This window comes from Berghia stephanieae, chromosome 4, assembly GCF_034508935.2.
Source record: "Berghia stephanieae isolate SIO BIC M18660-M18661 chromosome 4, UCSD_Bste_1.3, whole genome shotgun sequence".
In the NCBI taxonomy this organism is placed as follows: domain Eukaryota; kingdom Metazoa; phylum Mollusca; class Gastropoda; order Nudibranchia; family Aeolidiidae; genus Berghia; species Berghia stephanieae.
The window spans coordinates 44,765,674-44,783,173 of NC_088363.1; the positions used below are offsets into that span (position 1 = coordinate 44,765,674).

General features: G+C 36.2%; 1 protein-coding gene across 3 annotated transcripts in view; it reads right to left on the reverse strand.

Moving 5' to 3' along the window:
- The window catches only part of LOC144970650 (ATP-dependent 6-phosphofructokinase-like), a 37,105-nt gene that overhangs the window by 13,804 nt on the left and 5,801 nt on the right, over window positions 1-17,500 (reverse strand). Inside the window, exons 1-9 of one of the 3 annotated variants that reach the window (XM_078910488.1) lie at window positions 17,332-17,400; window positions 8,930-9,103; window positions 7,766-7,938; window positions 6,924-7,036; window positions 5,690-5,774; window positions 4,761-4,923; window positions 3,334-3,453; window positions 2,333-2,494; window positions 711-947 (exon numbers count right to left, since the gene is read on the reverse strand). In XM_078910488.1, coding sequence (XP_078766614.1) covers window positions 711-947; window positions 2,333-2,494; window positions 3,334-3,453; window positions 4,761-4,923; window positions 5,690-5,774; window positions 6,924-7,036; window positions 7,766-7,938; window positions 8,930-9,103; window positions 17,332-17,334 — 1,230 coding nt within the window. In that variant the 5' untranslated portion in view covers window positions 17,335-17,400. Of the gene's footprint in view, window positions 1-710; window positions 948-2,332; window positions 2,495-3,333; window positions 3,454-4,760; window positions 4,924-5,689; window positions 5,775-6,923; window positions 7,037-7,765; window positions 7,939-8,929; window positions 9,104-17,331; window positions 17,401-17,500 lie in introns of those variants that run through there. The other 2 variants (XM_078910489.1, XM_078910487.1) reach the window with 2 other exon arrangements.

The following is a 17,500-nucleotide window of genomic DNA, read 5'->3' on the forward strand; positions in this document are numbered from 1 at the left end:
TTGATATTATTTTTCCTTAACATTGCAAAATGTGCCCCAAACGACCCCCATAATAAAAAAAAGTGTTCATATTTTTCAAAATATCCAATTCCTCAATGGATTGTTTTGTTCAGTTTTACGGATGAGTTTGTTTACAATTGTAATGAAAAAAGCAATGTTTATACATTTATTAAGAAATATCCAAAGGTATGACAGCAACATATCTTGTGATCGATGGTTGGGTTGGGACGAAAACCTGAGTTTAGTGAAGGCCTTATGATCCACGAGAAGTTAAAATAAAAAAAAAAGCCGTCTTACAAGAAATCTGATCAAAATAGCGAGAGTTTATCCCGGTTTAAGTAGCATTAAACGGAACTCTAGGAAACGATAATGAAATGGCCACACGCATACACCTATACACACACACACACACATATATATATATATATATATATATATATATATATATATATATATATATATATTATATATATTATATATTATTATTATTATTATTATTATTATTATTATTATTATTATCAATATTAATATTAATATATATATGTGTGCATATATATATATATATATATATATATATATATATATATCATATATATACATGTATACATGTATATTTATAATGTATATGTATATCCTATAATGTATTAATTATTCTACCTACCCCAAAGATCTCAATATAAAACACCACGATATATCTCAAGTCTCAATACCTGAAATTTCTTCCCTCGTTGTTTGACAACGTTGACGAAATCTTTGTTCTGTAGCGACTTGGTCACTTCTTCATTTCGTTTGACCACTTCTAGAAGAGGCAGGCACGTGACCTCATTGCCGATGACCCCCATCATGAAGGGGGGCTCCGACTCCTCCCTGTAGTGGAGCGCCATCACGGATTCCGCTGATAGGCGAGAGGCCATCAGTCTATCGTAGGCAGACGGGGTGCCACCTTTCTGAACGATGAGAAGATAAATTAATGATGTGTAAATTTTAATCCTTTGGTTAGCACAACACGATACATGATACATAATTAGTCTACCCAATGTCGAGAATAGGATTCAACAGTGGTGACGTCACTTTCCTCGTAATGACGCATGGTACCATAGTAACTGGTTCAAAACTATCGGGAAAATGGCGGACGCCCTTATGAAATACTTCTCCGGCGAGCATAAAAGCGTTTCCAGAGGAGAAAAACATTATAAATCTGATCATGTTTTGACTTTTATACATTATAATCACATGACATGTGCAAAAATTCTAGCCAGCATGAAGAATAAAAAGTACAGATTTTCTTTGTTTAGAACCAAGCTGCTCGTTGCTGGGCGGACGTGACATCAGACTATTGAATCCAATTATAGGGTATGGAGAAGTGCCAGATGAAAGCTGAAATAAAAATATTGCGGTTTCAGAGAACCAAACTCGGGATACACGAGACAGGGCGCATGTTACGCGATATTACGATTTTTTCGGAGAGAGACAACGCTGATAACGATCATGTACTCATTTTACACCTGAGTACGGTGAGATAATGTGAGTTAAGAGTCTTTTCCAAGGACTCAACTACGCGCCGAGTAAGGGTCGAATCCAGGACCTCCCGATCCAAAAGCGAATGTCATACCACATGACCACATAGCAACACATTGCATACATACTAAAAGTGTTCATAATTTTCGAAGTATTCAACACCACAGAAGGTCATTATATTCAGATTAACCCCTGGGTATGTTTAAAAAGTTTATAAACAAAACAGCGTATTTATTAGGAAACAGACAATGTGATCGATGACCCGGTTGGACAAAAACCTGAATATACAGGATGATTCAAAAGTCATGTCGCGATATGTTTCTTGAATTGTGAAATTAAAAACAAACCGTTACATCATAAAGCAATTTAATAAATCGTGAGCTTTCATATAGAGCACTATCCACTAACGTTCCCCAAGCGCTTTACAAAGGGTCCCTGAGAAACAGCAACACGTAACATGTAGAACGAGACATGACGCGTGTTAGGCGATATTACAATTATTGCAAAGAGAACACTGTTGACGACAAGGTAATCTTTTTACATATGAGAGAATGTGAGTAAAGAGCCTTTTCCAATGACTCAACTATGCGTCGAGCAAGGCCTTTCGAACAGAAAACGAGTGTCATATCACAATACCAATTCCAACGTATGCTGTAGTATAATATGCAGAAAATCGGATGTTTTTAAAAATCTCTTTTCAGTTCTTTGCAATTCAATATACCAACCGCAACATTGCATACGAATCACCCTGTAGATTGCTCGCGGCCATTAACTCTCTTCGAGTAGCATTTGGAGTGGGCACCCTGATGCTAACCTGGAGGTGTCCTAGAGTAGTGACCACCGCTTCCAGCTTTTGTCTTTCCACGAGAACGTCCCTGACATCATGCGGAGTGATATGACGCCCGGTTTTGTCTCTGGCACCTTCCGCTACAAGGACGATGATGGCTTGGACATCGTTGTGGATGTCCTCTTTAACCTGGATGAGGTACAGGATTGAGAGATAGATGTATAGATCTGTGCGTAAGTGTGTGTTTGTGTGTGTGTGTGTGTGTGTGTTTGTGTATGTGTGACATCCAGTTGTCTCGAGCACTTCCGCCACAAGGACGATGATGGCTTGGACATCGTTGTGGATGTCCTCCTTTACCTGGATAAGGAGACCGGATAGAGAGGTAGATCTATAGATATGCGTATGTGTATGTGCGTTGTGTGTGTGTGTGTGTGTGTGTGGTGTGTGTGTGTATGTATGACATTCAGTTTTGTCTCTGCCACAAGTACGATGGTGGCTTGGACATCGTTGTGGAGGTCCTCTTTTACCTAGAGGTGGTGTAATTATGTATGTATGTGTGTGTGTGTGTGTGTGTGTGTTTGTTTGTGTGTGTGTGAGTTTGTGATATTGAATTATAGCTTAGTGGTGTCAACTTCATTCTATCGAATGAATTCATTTGGAGGGTAGAGCAGGTGGGTATTTTACCCGAACACATAGCATCAATGATGATAACTATTGTAAAGGAATGGACAAGGATGGACCGCTGAACAATAATAAGGAAATCTGCTGAGGACGGTTCTGGTTGGAGGGTCCTTACTGCTAAGGCATCTCTCATGTCTCCTCTACGACCACCTTCGTCAAGTGAATGAGGTGTGAGGTGATAGGTTTTGATTGGGTCACCTAGATTGTGGACAATATCAACAACCATTTGAGTGTCTCTTATGGTAATAATGATAAGATATAATGATGACGATGATGATGATGATGATGATGATGATGATGATGATGATGATGACGTCGACGATGAAGATGACAAATTCCTTACATACCTTGTAGATGAGCTCATCCTTCCAGTCCCCAGTTGAAGGCCATTCTGGCATGAATATCTTAGTGGCGAGAGTAGCTAGTCCTGCAGCGAGGGTCAAGAACCCACACTTCGAACCCATAAGCTGGAGACGAAAAATAAAACCAAAACAAATCAACGCTAGCTGTATTATACAAAAGTAGGAAGACTTGTGGTAATGATGACAAGAATTGAAACCAGCAGAGAAGGGCTAAACAAAAAAGGAATATAACAGCTTCAAAAAGAACTAAATACCAACAATATGACAACAAAAAAGCAATGAAAACATAAATAAATGATCTGCCGTCGATCTGGCGTTTTAGCAATGTATTCATCGTTTTCATTGTTTTGCTTTGTTGCTGGCTAAAGAAGGGTTTCGAGCCCGAAACGTTCCGTGTTTGATATTTTAGTTCTTTTTTGAAGCTGTTATCTTCATTGTTACAATTTATTGCGTGATGTCTACAGCTTCTAGCAGCTTAGTATCACAGAGGATTGCCAGAAGACAATAGAGAATAAATGATTCAACTTAAAAAAAAAAAAAAAATTGGCAGTGATGAGAGTTTAACCCAGGGCACGACCGGGACGACATCTTCCACCTGGTCGCGAGAGAGACGCTCCAACAACTCTCATCACCGCAAAAAGATTTTAAATTATCCGTTGTCTTCTGAAGATTCTCTTTTCTTTCCATAATTTCTTGTCAGTTGTTATATCAAGTATTATCCAGTTGTGTTCAAAATGCTTTACAAGAGGGCTCCCTAAAAACCCCACAACACTTCACATTATATAAAAGAAGACACAACGCATGATAAAAAAATAAACTTGAGCATTTTAAAAAAGCAATATCCACTAAAAGTGTACAAGGGGTCTCTTTCCAATAGGAACGCTTAATATAATATAGGATGGGACATGACGTCTGTAAGGCTATATTACAAGTATGTTTCCGACAGAGACAACGTATTAATGGCCAGGCACTCCTTTTACACCCGAGTACGGTGAGGGAATGCTAGTAAAGAGCCCTTCCCATGCACTCAACTATGCGCCGCTCAGAAGAAGTATATTATTATATGTTGCCAAAAAGTGAATACTTTTACCGTGTCAATTGTTAATACACAACTAACGGCACTAGACTGTTCATCGAGAAGTAGCAATTTAATCGATACTCAGCAGTGGCCACATAATTTGATCGTCTGCACATCCTTCATAGGTGGCACATGCATGTTAAAGAATATTTTTATAAGATCCAAGTAAACGATAGGACCGTTTTAATTAACTTGTCACAATGTTACTAATAAGTATCCAAAGCTTGCGCATAATCAAACAATCATACATGTTGGAACACGGTTTATATATAAAAAATTAATTTAACTTGCGGGCACGAGTGTCTGGGTCAAGCATTCGACTGGACTGACTGACCTCAATGACAAATGCCAGCTTAGAGCTAGTGGCCGTCGTGTAGAGAGAGTCGATGACTTCAAGGATTCGATGCAGGGCAGAGTCAGCTCCAATACAGTTGTCTGTACCACATACGTCATTGGTAATGCTGCACGGGATCACACCTAACTTCAAGTGACGATGCCTGATAATTGGTGGGATGGGGTTGGGGGTGAGATTTGTAAAGAGTAGATATAGATAGTATGCGCTTGACAACATTGTCATCCGGAACTAAAACGGACCCACACACAAAACTATGTGTAACCTTAAACGTGTATAGTCTGGTTAATACAGTTTAGTGAGAATTATTCATAAACATGGAAGGCAAAAAAAAACACACAAAAAAACAAAAAAAAAAAAAACCAAAGACCTGAGTGACGTCAACTTCATTCTATCTATACAAAATTACAATGAATGTTTAGATGTGGTAGGTTTGCTAAGTGAAAAAATACTTCACTATGTGATTGAAGCATGAAATATGACACACGTATTGCAAAATGACGGCCGAAATTCGAAGATGGCTAACTTATTTTACAAAAAGTAATTATCTCAAAAAATTTGAAAACTCCGTATGATCTGGCTGAACGTACTTTGCTATAGACTATGATCCTGTCCAAAGTGTAGTAAGAAATTGCTTCTATCTGTTCAACGCTAATGAAAACTGGATAAATAGCTCCACGGTCCCTTCTGGCAGAGGTACAATCCTTTAAAATTAGCTTTTGATTAGAGAGCGATAATTTAATGACAGTGGCAATGGAACAAAACTTCATTTAATTTAAGAATGGTAACATAGACAAAATAGGAAAAAAAGACTTCTCTTTAATATGTTCAAGTGAAAATAATCTGGTCCAGAATCGAATGATATGCGCATCAATCTGATTAGGACAGGAAACCATTTCAACAATACGTACGCTCGAAGGAGATTCCTTGGCACGAGCTCTTTGTCATCGAGTTCCTTCAGTAGACTCACCCAGTCTTCCCAGAGAAGCTTCATGGCTGAAAAGAAGTTGAGAGAAATAACTTCTGAGCAGCGAGATGAGATTCCTTTCCAATCAAATTTCTTAATGTAGCTATTTAAAATAAATTACTTCCTTCTGCGCAGGCTTTGTTAGACAATCCACGAAGAAACATTACATGTAGATCGTTCACCAAACAAACATTTGATGTCAACAGGAATAACCAATGTTGTCCATAATGAGAAGTTTGGGTTTACAATCTTGCCTACGGAAACAAATTGAAAGTGGGGCTCAAACCAGTGACCTCCCGTTTCACAGAAAATTCCCTAGCCAATCGGCTACTCCCCCACCCCAGCTTATTGCTGCTAATTTTACTATTATCACAAAAAGGATTGGCCCTTGAGTAATTAGAGTATTTCAGGCACGCATTAACTATTCAAAGTATATTTATAATGATACAGTAACAAAGTGCACGTCAGCCAATATCACAACTTGTATTATTATATTTAAACAAGGCATTACATTGTGATAGAATTTGAGAGGCGTTATCCTTTTATTTCAAAACAATAAAAATAAGAATTGAAGAATAGTCTTCCATATGTATAAGATTGGTTAAGTAGAGATAAGATAAGATTAAACAATCTTTTTTTTTTATCCCTTGTGGAAGCTATAAGTTATTATCGCAATGCTGTATAACAACAAGCCGAGTACACATTCTAGCCATGCATTCATCCATTAAACGAACTTAAATTAAAGACCTAAAAACGTAGATTCTAAGATATTACACTTGAAGAGAAGATAAGTTTGAAATTCGATACGCATAGGTTGTTCTACCAAGACAAGCAGGGCTGCCAGATAACCAGAATTCCTCGTCGACAATTTCGACTTCAAAAGTGGCCAAATGGAACCTCATGTGGCCAAACTCGACAAACCCATTGACCTCCTTGGAAACCTCATCAAAGTTGGTAATAAATAATCGACGAGGCGAGGAAAACATTGTTAAAAATGAATATTAAATCCAAATAATAAATGAAACACGATTCTTATTGTGGCCATTAAAAAAAATAAATTTGGCCATGCACGAGGCCATCTGGCAGCCTTGGTTGTATATGATCGTGCTCTGACTTGACCTTAAAGGGTCGCAAACACATTTGATAATATCTTAAACCCAAGCAAAATCGTAACTTACCTTCCATAGTTCCATCTCCTCCCATCACCAACAGGAAGGATAACTCTTTCTCCACCAAGTTTTTGGCAGCTTTCAGACGAGCACATCTGTTGGCGAACTCGGGGTATTTAAAACTGGGGACAGAATCATCAATGTTTGGTCATCTCTTATCAAATTCAGTTTTAAAAGATCTCTAATTAATTGTTGATTCACAGCTGATGAAGTCTTTTTTTAAAAGGTTCAGTTATTTTTCTTGTGTTGTCATTTCTTTTTTATCTGTTGTCTACCACATGCACATTTTTATATTTCAATCCAAGCAGCAACTGGATATATATATATATATATATATATATATATATATATATATATATATATATATTATATATATATATAGGCTGTTGGACCTTTTTCTCACATGATGAAGATAATCTTTTAAAGATTGTTCTTAAAGAGTGTATTTATACATTATATATCCTTTAAAGGAAAGATCCTTTGACAATCCGCACTCAGATAACCACCATTTAAGGATTGTTCATCTAAAGATCAGGTCATATGACAGACCCTTCTTTTCAGTTAATGAAATTTCCTCTTGTTTACAACATGTTTAATTAATATAACAGCAGCGATAGCTTATTGGACTCCATGCACAAATAACAAAAACCCAAGTTTTCACGATGGTTTCTATGGGGTTTTTACACATTAAAAAAAAACAATCTTTGCAAGATGAATTCCTTTGTAGAAAAAAAACAAAACTTATAACGTAACAGCAATGGTCGTTTTATTAACTCGTTGCACACACGACAAACACCCACCTGTTTAGAATGGTTCCTGTGAGGCGACGTGTACAACTCCCAAAGACTCACCTTTTCAAGATGGTTCCTCCCGTAGACAGTATGTCCAGTGTTCCAGCAATGGTTGCCTGTTCAAAGTAGTCACCTCCATGGACAAGACCATGAAGTCCAGACTTGATGTAAGTGACTTGGCACCCCAAATGGTTACACACAGACACCACGGCACGGATCCCAGCATTCATGCCCTGAAGACAACATTGGGAAAAATGTGAACCATCGATAAAAAAGGGTATAAACTCTGGGTGATTTGATTCTAAAATTTATAACAGGAGTTGGACTGCTGTTGTCGGTTTTTGGTCTTGTGGTCTTCTGGTATGACACCCATCAGTTGTCCTGCGGGTTCATGATTCGAGTCACGCTCAGGGAGGCACAAATTTTGGTTCTTAAAATAATGCTTTACATTCTGTCACCGCACTCGGGTGTAAGATGGGTACCTGGTCTCTAAAAAGCGTGGTCTCAGTCGAATAAAAAATCGTAATGACGCCTTAGAGGCTTTAAGCATTACTGTTGGCTCGGGAGACATTGCAAAGCGCTTTAAACATATTTAATGGATATTGCTCCGTATGCTCAACTAAATATTCAGTTGAAAAAACCAGACCTGGCTAAGGTTATATATATATATATATATATATATATATATATATATATATATATATATATATATATATATATATTCATTAAGGAGAATGTATACGTGTTATAAAATCGGAAATCCACATTTTCAAAATTCTGATCATCCTATCTGGTGGTGGAGGCGGGGGTGGGGGCCGGGAGTATATATATATAAAATATATATATATATATATATATATATATAAAATATATATATATATATATATATATCGCTACGTAAACTCCTAGGTTGAATAATCTCTAATCCCAGAGTCCTCTGTGGTTTCTATGCTCATCAAATCCTGAGTGATGCCAAAATGTACTTTGGCTTTGTTGTAGGACAATCATCTACAACTTAACCTCAAACATCCACACACCTACCGCTACATCATCCTCACACACAATGCGGGTAAGTTTTCCCCAAGTCAGGAGTCTTCTGCAAGTTCTATGTTCACCAAATGCCTTGTGATACCTTAGGTATGACAATGTGGCCCATTGGCATGACCATCTTCCCCCCCCCCCCCCCCCTCTTCTCTCTCTCAATCCAAACACCAACACACCTACCGCAACATCATCTCCACACGTCATGAGGGCAAGTTTTCCCCCAGGCCAGGAGTCTTCTGTAAGTTCGAGGTTCACCAAATCCTGGGTGATCCCTGCCATCGAAGGAAGATGCTCCAACCGACTCATCATTCGCATTCGACGACTTGGATACTTCTCAAAATCAAGCCTTCCTTCCTGGGTGGGATGGGGAAGATATTGTAATGTAATGTTATAAACAAATACAATGTAATGGCTAATACCACATTTTTATGTCCATTTCTCTCTCTCTCTCTCTCTCTCTCTCTCTCTCTCTTTCTCTCTCTCTCTCTCTCTCTCTCTTTCTCTATTTCTTTCTCTCTCGCTCTCTTTGCTCACTCCTCTCTTTTTCACTCTCTTTCTACCCCTCAATCCAAGTGCCTAAGAGAGGTTTGTCTTGTAAACTACACTGCGGTTAGAATTTCACACCTTGCAAATATTATGAAATCCTCTCTTTTGTTTTTATAACTTTTATCTTGCCAAATCTACATATCAGTTCTCTGAAAATATGGCGTATTAAAATCTTTGGCCAGAAAACTCTTTCTTAAATTATCGATCGATGACAAGACCCTCATCTTCGCAAAAACTCTAAAACCTAGAAATTCGTGAGATTTTGACAACTCGAATGTCATCTTAATTGTTCGATGTTTGAAGGAGGCGTTTTCTAGCCAAAATTTAAAAAAGAAACGCATCTTTCAAGAATAAGGTTAAAATCCATTTCATTGGCATCTGGTCCATCCTCACATAACAACATTTTGGTGCTATTGGTCACAATTTTCCCGACCTTCAACATCTCATCTAAATAACGGCTTTTTGACCTCCGTCAATGACACAGACTTTGCAATACATAATATTTTAATCGAACTTTTTAAAACCATTAAGTGCATATTCTGCCTGGAAATAAACTCGTATTAAAAAATTTGGCCAGAAAATTCCTCCTTCATATGACGATCGATTTAAATGTCCCTCGTCTTGGCCAATTTTCCCAAACCTGGGGCTACAGGAAGACTTTTTGAAGTCCCATATTTGAGAATTTTAAAAACAAATATGAGGGTCATTTAAATCGACAAAAAATTGAAGGACAAGTTTTCTGGCTAAATTTTTAAATACATGTTTCTCCAGAGTACAACAGTTAACTGGTCAAACTACATAACATTTTTCATTCATTTTCGTGGAACGTCAGACATTGTGAAACAATATTTCCGGTCTAATGATAATTCGAAATATTTACTTGCTGTCGATTTCAGCCCCACGTATGAATCTGTTGTTCAAAGACGAAACTCTTTTCTCTATTTTGGCCAGAAAAAAAACAACTTTTATACGTATCGATGCTATGCGTTTGATAGGTAAGATACTCACAACACCCGCCAGCCAGGTTAAACAACCCAATACACAAAACTATGTGTAACCTTGAACTTTTATGATCTGATTGATATAAATTCGTGAGTACAAACCATAAAGGTCGTTGTATAAAAACAATAGCAAAGAGCTGAGTGACGTCAATTGTATACTTTCCCTTGATTAATCAAAATAACTTGTCAAAAAGGTCTTTACTCTGATATCTCTAAAGTATTCCATTAGGGCCATTAAACGCATTTCCATATTGTTGAAGGAACAATATCAATAGTTTACTGATCTTTCGATAGGACGTTAAGTCATTCGTAAACTACTTTCCGTTAGTTCTAATAGACCTAGCTATCCAATCAGTGCTAAATCAACTGAGCTAGCGGGTCATCCGATACATGCGAGAAAAGATGCATCATTATAAAGACTCAAGTTCGTGGCCCTTTGATAGAGTTTTGAGTCATCTTTGGCCGTTAACAGCATTGTCTCTGTCGGAGAATAATGTATTATCTCCTTGCAGGCGTCAAGTTTTGTTTTACATGATAAGTGTTGCTGTTGTCTTGAGACCACCTGCAAATCATTCTTTATAAATACTCTATTTTTTAAGTGTAAAGTAGAATAAATGATCCCATTGTTAAATGTGCAGCTGTGTGGGCTAGTGGTGTGATGATACACGCCTTAGGACAGGAGGGTCGAGGGTTCAAGGCTTGGTCTAATAGGTGCACAGTTATGTCTTGAAAAAAATAGCCTCTTTAGTCTCATTCTCTTGTCGTACTCAGGTGTAAAATAAGTACTTGGTCGTTAACAGCATTGCCTCTGTCGGATAAAAAAACATTGAAAAATCTCTTTGCAGGTGTCATGTCTCGTTTTTTACATGATCAGTGTTGCTGTCGCCTTGGGACGCCTTGCAAAGCACTCTTTATAAATACTCTATATTATTTTACTGTAAGAAGCGCTTTGTCGGAGCATGACAGATATATATATATATATATATATATATATATATATATATATATATATATATATATATATCTGTCATGCTCCGACATATATATATATATATATATATATATATTATATATATATATATATATATATATATATTTATATATATATTTTTATATATATAAACATTTTATGTATAATTATTAAAACTCCTACAGATCTGTGTCTTGTCACTGTAAATGGCTCCTTTTATCAAAAAGTTGAGCAGTGTTATTCATAATTTTTGCCTTTTATATATATATATATATATATATATATATATATATATATATATATATATATATATATATATATATATATAACTATTCTGTATATAAAAATCGATAGTTTGTTTGGCTGGTTTTTTTTTAACTACTAATAGGATTTGAAATCGTCCTGGTGAGTAAAACATTGTTTTCTTTTGATCTAAAAACTAAAATCTCCACCTACGTCATCATGAAAAAATGTATTTAATCGTGATTAAAATGACAAAAAGAAAATTGTTTTTCATGATTAAGACTTCTTTTTTAATAACCTGTCGTCTTTGTCTGGTTTCATGTCGGGTTGACCCAGATGTGAAAAAAATGAACGAGTCTAAAGTTTGAATTTAGAATGAGATAAATCTATTCATTTAAATTATGATAGGCTTGGGGGATTAAGTTGTGCCCTCCAGCTCGTGTTAAAATTTTGCCACTGAACACAGAATCACTGACAATTTTAGATATTACAAAACTATTTTTTACAGATTGGTATATAAGAGTAACTTGCAAACTTTTCTTAAATTAAGGGTAATTCTATCATTCCTTGACTTAAATGATTATTTATAAAATATGTTAGGGCATAATGATCAGTCCCTTGACACACTGGGAAGCACCATCCCATCTGGCCGCTCTGTTACCAGATTCATTTGCACGCACCTGCATACTTCATTACCTGAACGATTTTTGATCGTTGATGGCTCGAAAAATTCGTCTCGATCTATGTTAATTTCCACAATACAGTAGTATAATAATAATCAAAATAAACGAGTCCCTGTTCGTAATAGCCTTTATCTTCACGCAAATAATACGGGTTCTCCAAGTGTAATATAAAATTTTAAAATTACAACCTTAGCAGGATCGTGATTTACCTTCACCTATGAATTCTATCAGATGTCTGATATTTTGCAAGATTAACCATAATATGTCCAAAGTCAGCGTATCGGGAGCTGATAATCTCACCTAAGAAAAAAAAACGAAAATGACTGAAGCCGGGCTCGAGCCCGAGACTTTCCGTGTCACAGTGCAATGCCAGATCAATAATAATAATATGCTTTATTAGAAACGAATAAAAGCTCTGTGGTAAAAGGTAAAATGCTACGATTTTGTAATTCTAGTGATTTTGACTTTAAACTCAATGTTCATCACGACGTACTTCTAATATAATGTCAAGTTGTCCTTTATGTTTTTTTAAAAAATAACTTAAAAATCAGTCTGATCAGAATAAATGCACTTAGCTAAAAAACATTTACCAGCCAGATATAACGTAGTAACACACAAAACAATGTGTAACCTTAAATGTTTATAGTCTGAAATTTAGTGAGAACTACTCAAGAAAATGACTGGGTAAAAACAATAATACCAAAGAGCTGAGTAACGTCAATTTCTTTCTATTTATAAGTTAACAAACGACCTCAAGGACCCACAAGGACTTGTATTTTGACATCATGTTTTTAAGTTTGTGCAGCGTCTAGTGAGTTGTTAGTAGTGATCAAGGAAATAAATGTATGTTCCCATTGGATGGATACAACCGTTGGATACAACTCAGGCTTTGCTTACTTTTGTGGCCAAAGACTTGTCTTTTGACGTAATATGTTGGTCAGTGCGTAGCCATCGTTATGTTTACGAAGGCCACGGTCAGGCTATAAGTTTACAAAGGCTATGTTTAGAGGGAGAACTATTCACCCAAATGTCAGTCTTAAAACAATTTTAAAAAAAGGATTGAGTGACGTCAACTTTATACATTCTTTAATTTATCCAAGTGCCATTTTTTCTTCTTCATAAAATTTCATTTTCAATATTTAAATCATTGCAACACAATTCCGTTTACCAATGGTGGCTTACATTCAGAAAAAAACCCTTAGTGATATACTAAATATAAAATATACTATTTCACATAAAGTGAATGATAAATTGCGTGGGTTGACATTAACTTTAATTTTTCAGGCACATATTATTGATTTTTAAGCTGAACAACCTTTAAGGTTTTATAAGGATTTATTCGCGATTACATTGTTGCCCAAGGCAAGACATGAGCTATCTCTTATAAGCTACACGTTGAAGCACCATTTTTCTAAATATAGACAATAGATATAGATTGCATACCATAGTATAAATTGGAACAATTTGAAATTGAGTTAGAAAACTATAGCTTTTATCTGGCGCAATATCCACTGAACGTGCCCAAAGCCCTTTACAAGGGGCCACTGACCAACAGCAACACGTAACATATAGAAATAGACATGATTCCGTTTAGGCGATATTACAATTTTTTTTTCCCTCAGAGACAACGCTGTTTACAGCCGGTACTCATTTTACACATGAGTACGGTGAGAGAATGTGAGTAAAGAGCCTTTCCTAAGGACTCAACTATGCGCCAAGCAAGGCTCGAATCCAGGACCTTCCAATCTGAAAGCGAGTGTTATACCACAAGACCACATAGCCGCACAAAGCAAGTTAAAGACAGGCATGGAACTTGATGATGATATGTGTTGTTATGTTTTTTTCCTTGCGACCAGTAATGTACTTAAACGCATTGCATCTTTAATATGACCGATTTATAGGCCACCCTCCTCAATTAAAATGTTTAGAATTACCCATAGCCCATATATAGGCTGATAGCAATATTTTTCCACTTTGAAATTGTTTTGTGTAGCCGCATGCAAACCACAATCAAATAACTGTGTTGAAGGGTAGTAAAAGAGGAAGCAAAAGTGTGATATCAAAAAAATTGGTTCCTATCTCATTGGAAGTGTAAAATTACTCTTCCGATGGACTGAATATATACCTTGTATATAATATGATTTTCTGATTCCAGAGTAATGGTATCTTAATTTCTAGTCTAAATAGATGCTGGTCATCAATAAACATTATTTTTCCTTTTTTCTTTTACGTCCCGTAATCCTTAGAATATGCCCATGTATCCTGCTACTAAAATAGATATGCCACATTATGATTCAATGTGAATATGCAACCTATTCATGATTGGTCTTTCCGAAGGGCTGATCACATACACACTTCCAATGATTTTAGAACCGAAATAGTAGACAGTGTGACGTTAAAAAAATCCCCTCTTTAGGCTTGCTGTGAAACTACCGAAGTCCTTCCATTAATCTAAGCCCATGATTGCCTTTGGCTACGTGACGAAACCGTATTGTTTTGGGATAGGCCCAATGCTAAAAAGTCAAATTTAAGCTAGAATAATACAGAAAAATATAACTTGGCTTTTAAAAAAAATCACTCTGAAATTCAAAACTATATCCATTCTCCTCAATAAAACATGTAAACTCGATTCAAGTCTGATACGGTTTGGTTATAAATTCAATTTCAGCACTTTGATCATCCTGACAGAGAGAGACTTCCGTAAGGTCTTCGTGAAAAGGGGAAAAAACCCAAGTATTCCTTTAACTAACCCTAAAAAAATTAAACCTAGTACTTGTCACTAGCCTTAATAGGAAATACAAACACCCCTAGGACCTTTACTTTCACTAACTCTAATAGAAAACAAAAAACAAAATTGCTTTGCACTACATTTGAATATTTCAACGACAAAATGGCGGAAGAGAACCAAAACAATGGTCATGTTAGGAAATTTCAAACTTTCACGTATCAATCAAGGTTTGTTCTATTGGTCAGTGCGTAGCCATCGTTATGTTTACGAAGGCCACGGTCAGGCTATAAGTTTACAAAGGCTATGTTTAGAGGGAGAACTATTCACCCAAATGTCAGTCTTAAAACAATTTTAAAAAAAGGATTGAGTGACGTCAACTTTATACATTCTTTAATTTATCCAAGTGCCATTTTTTCTTCTTCATAAAATTTCATTTTCAATATTTAAATCATTGCAACACAATTCCGTTTACCAATGGTGGCTTACATTCAGAAAAAAACCCTTAGTGATATACTAAATATAAAATATACTATTTCACATAAAGTGAATGATAAATTGCGTGGGTTGACATTAACTTTAATTTTTCAGGCACATATTATTGATTTTTAAGCTGAACAACCTTTAAGGTTTTATAAGGATTTATTCGCGATTACATTGTTGCCCAAGGCAAGACATGAGCTATCTCTTATAAGCTACACGTTGAAGCACCATTTTTCTAAATATAGACAATAGATATAGATTGCATACCATAGTATAAATTGGAACAATTTGAAATTGAGTTAGAAAACTATAGCTTTTATCTGGCGCAATATCCACTGAACGTGCCCAAAGCCCTTTACAAGGGGCCACTGACCAACAGCAACACGTAACATATAGAAATAGACATGATTCCGTTTAGGCGATATTACAATTTTTTTTTTCCCTCAGAGACAACGCTGTTTACAGCCGGTACTCATTTTACACATGAGTACGGTGAGAGAATGTGAGTAAAGAGCCTTTCCTAAGGACTCAACTATGCGCCAAGCAAGGCTCGAATCCAGGACCTTCCAATCTGAAAGCGAGTGTTATACCACAAGACCACATAGCCGCACAAAGCAAGTTAAAGACAGGCATGGAACTTGATGATGATATGTGTTGTTATGTTTTTTTCCTTGCGACCAGTAATGTACTTAAACGCATTGCATCTTTAATATGACCGATTTATAGGCCACCCTCCTCAATTAAAATGTTTAGAATTACCCATAGCCCATATATAGGCTGATAGCAATATTTTTCCACTTTGAAATTGTTTTGTGTAGCCGCATGCAAACCACAATCAAATAACTGTGTTGAAGGGTAGTAAAAGAGGAAGCAAAAGTGTGATATCAAAAAAATTGGTTCCTATCTCATTGGAAGTGTAAAATTACTCTTCCGATGGACTGAATATATACCTTGTATATAATATGATTTTCTGATTCCAGAGTAATGGTATCTTAATTTCTAGTCTAAATAGATGCTGGTCATCAATAAACATTATTTTTCCTTTTTTCTTTTACGTCCCGTAATCCTTAGAATATGCCCATGTATCCTGCTACTAAAATAGATATGCCACATTATGATTCAATGTGAATATGCAACCTATTCATGATTGGTCTTTCCGAAGGGCTGATCACATACACACTTCCAATGATTTTAGAACCGAAATAGTAGACAGTGTGACGTTAAAAAAATCCCCTCTTTAGGCTTGCTGTGAAACTACCGAAGTCCTTCCATTAATCTAAGCCCATGATTGCCTTTGGCTACGTGACGAAACCGTATTGTTTTGGGATAGGCCCAATGCTAAAAAGTCAAATTTAAGCTAGAATAATACAGAAAAATATAACTTGGCTTTTAAAAAAAATCACTCTGAAATTCAAAACTATATCCATTCTCCTCAATAAAACATGTAAACTCGATTCAAGTCTGATACGGTTTGGTTATAAATTCAATTTCAGCACTTTGATCATCCTGACAGAGAGAGACTTCCGTAAGGTCTTCGTGAAAAGGGGAAAAAACCCAAGTATTCCTTTAACTAACCCTAAAAAAATTAAACCTAGTACTTGTCACTAGCCTTAATAGGAAATACAAACACCCCTAGGACCTTTACTTTCACTAACTCTAATAGAAAACAAAAAACAAAACTGCTTTGCACTACATTTGAATATTTCAACGACAAAATGGCGGAAGAGAACCAAAACAATGGTCATGTTAGGAAATTTCAAACTTTCACGTATCAATCAAGGTTTGTTCTAGAGTTTTTTAAAAATGCTACTATAATATATTGGCAAATTGAATGAATAAATGCCCGACAAACGATCAACGGTGAAATTACTAATTGAAAGAGATGCTAGACCAAGGAGCTTACGGAAAATCTCCCTCGACGTCAACCTTACCATGAATTAGGGTTGGTGTCTTTTCGTAGTCAGGCCGATGTCAACATTGAAATGGTGGAAGAAAACAATGGTTATTTCTTCTTCCTGTGAAAACTTAGGGCGGGCGAGTTTTGATTGGGATAATTTGGGTTTGAGGTTTTTATTCTTTGGTTATTTATCATTTTGTTTT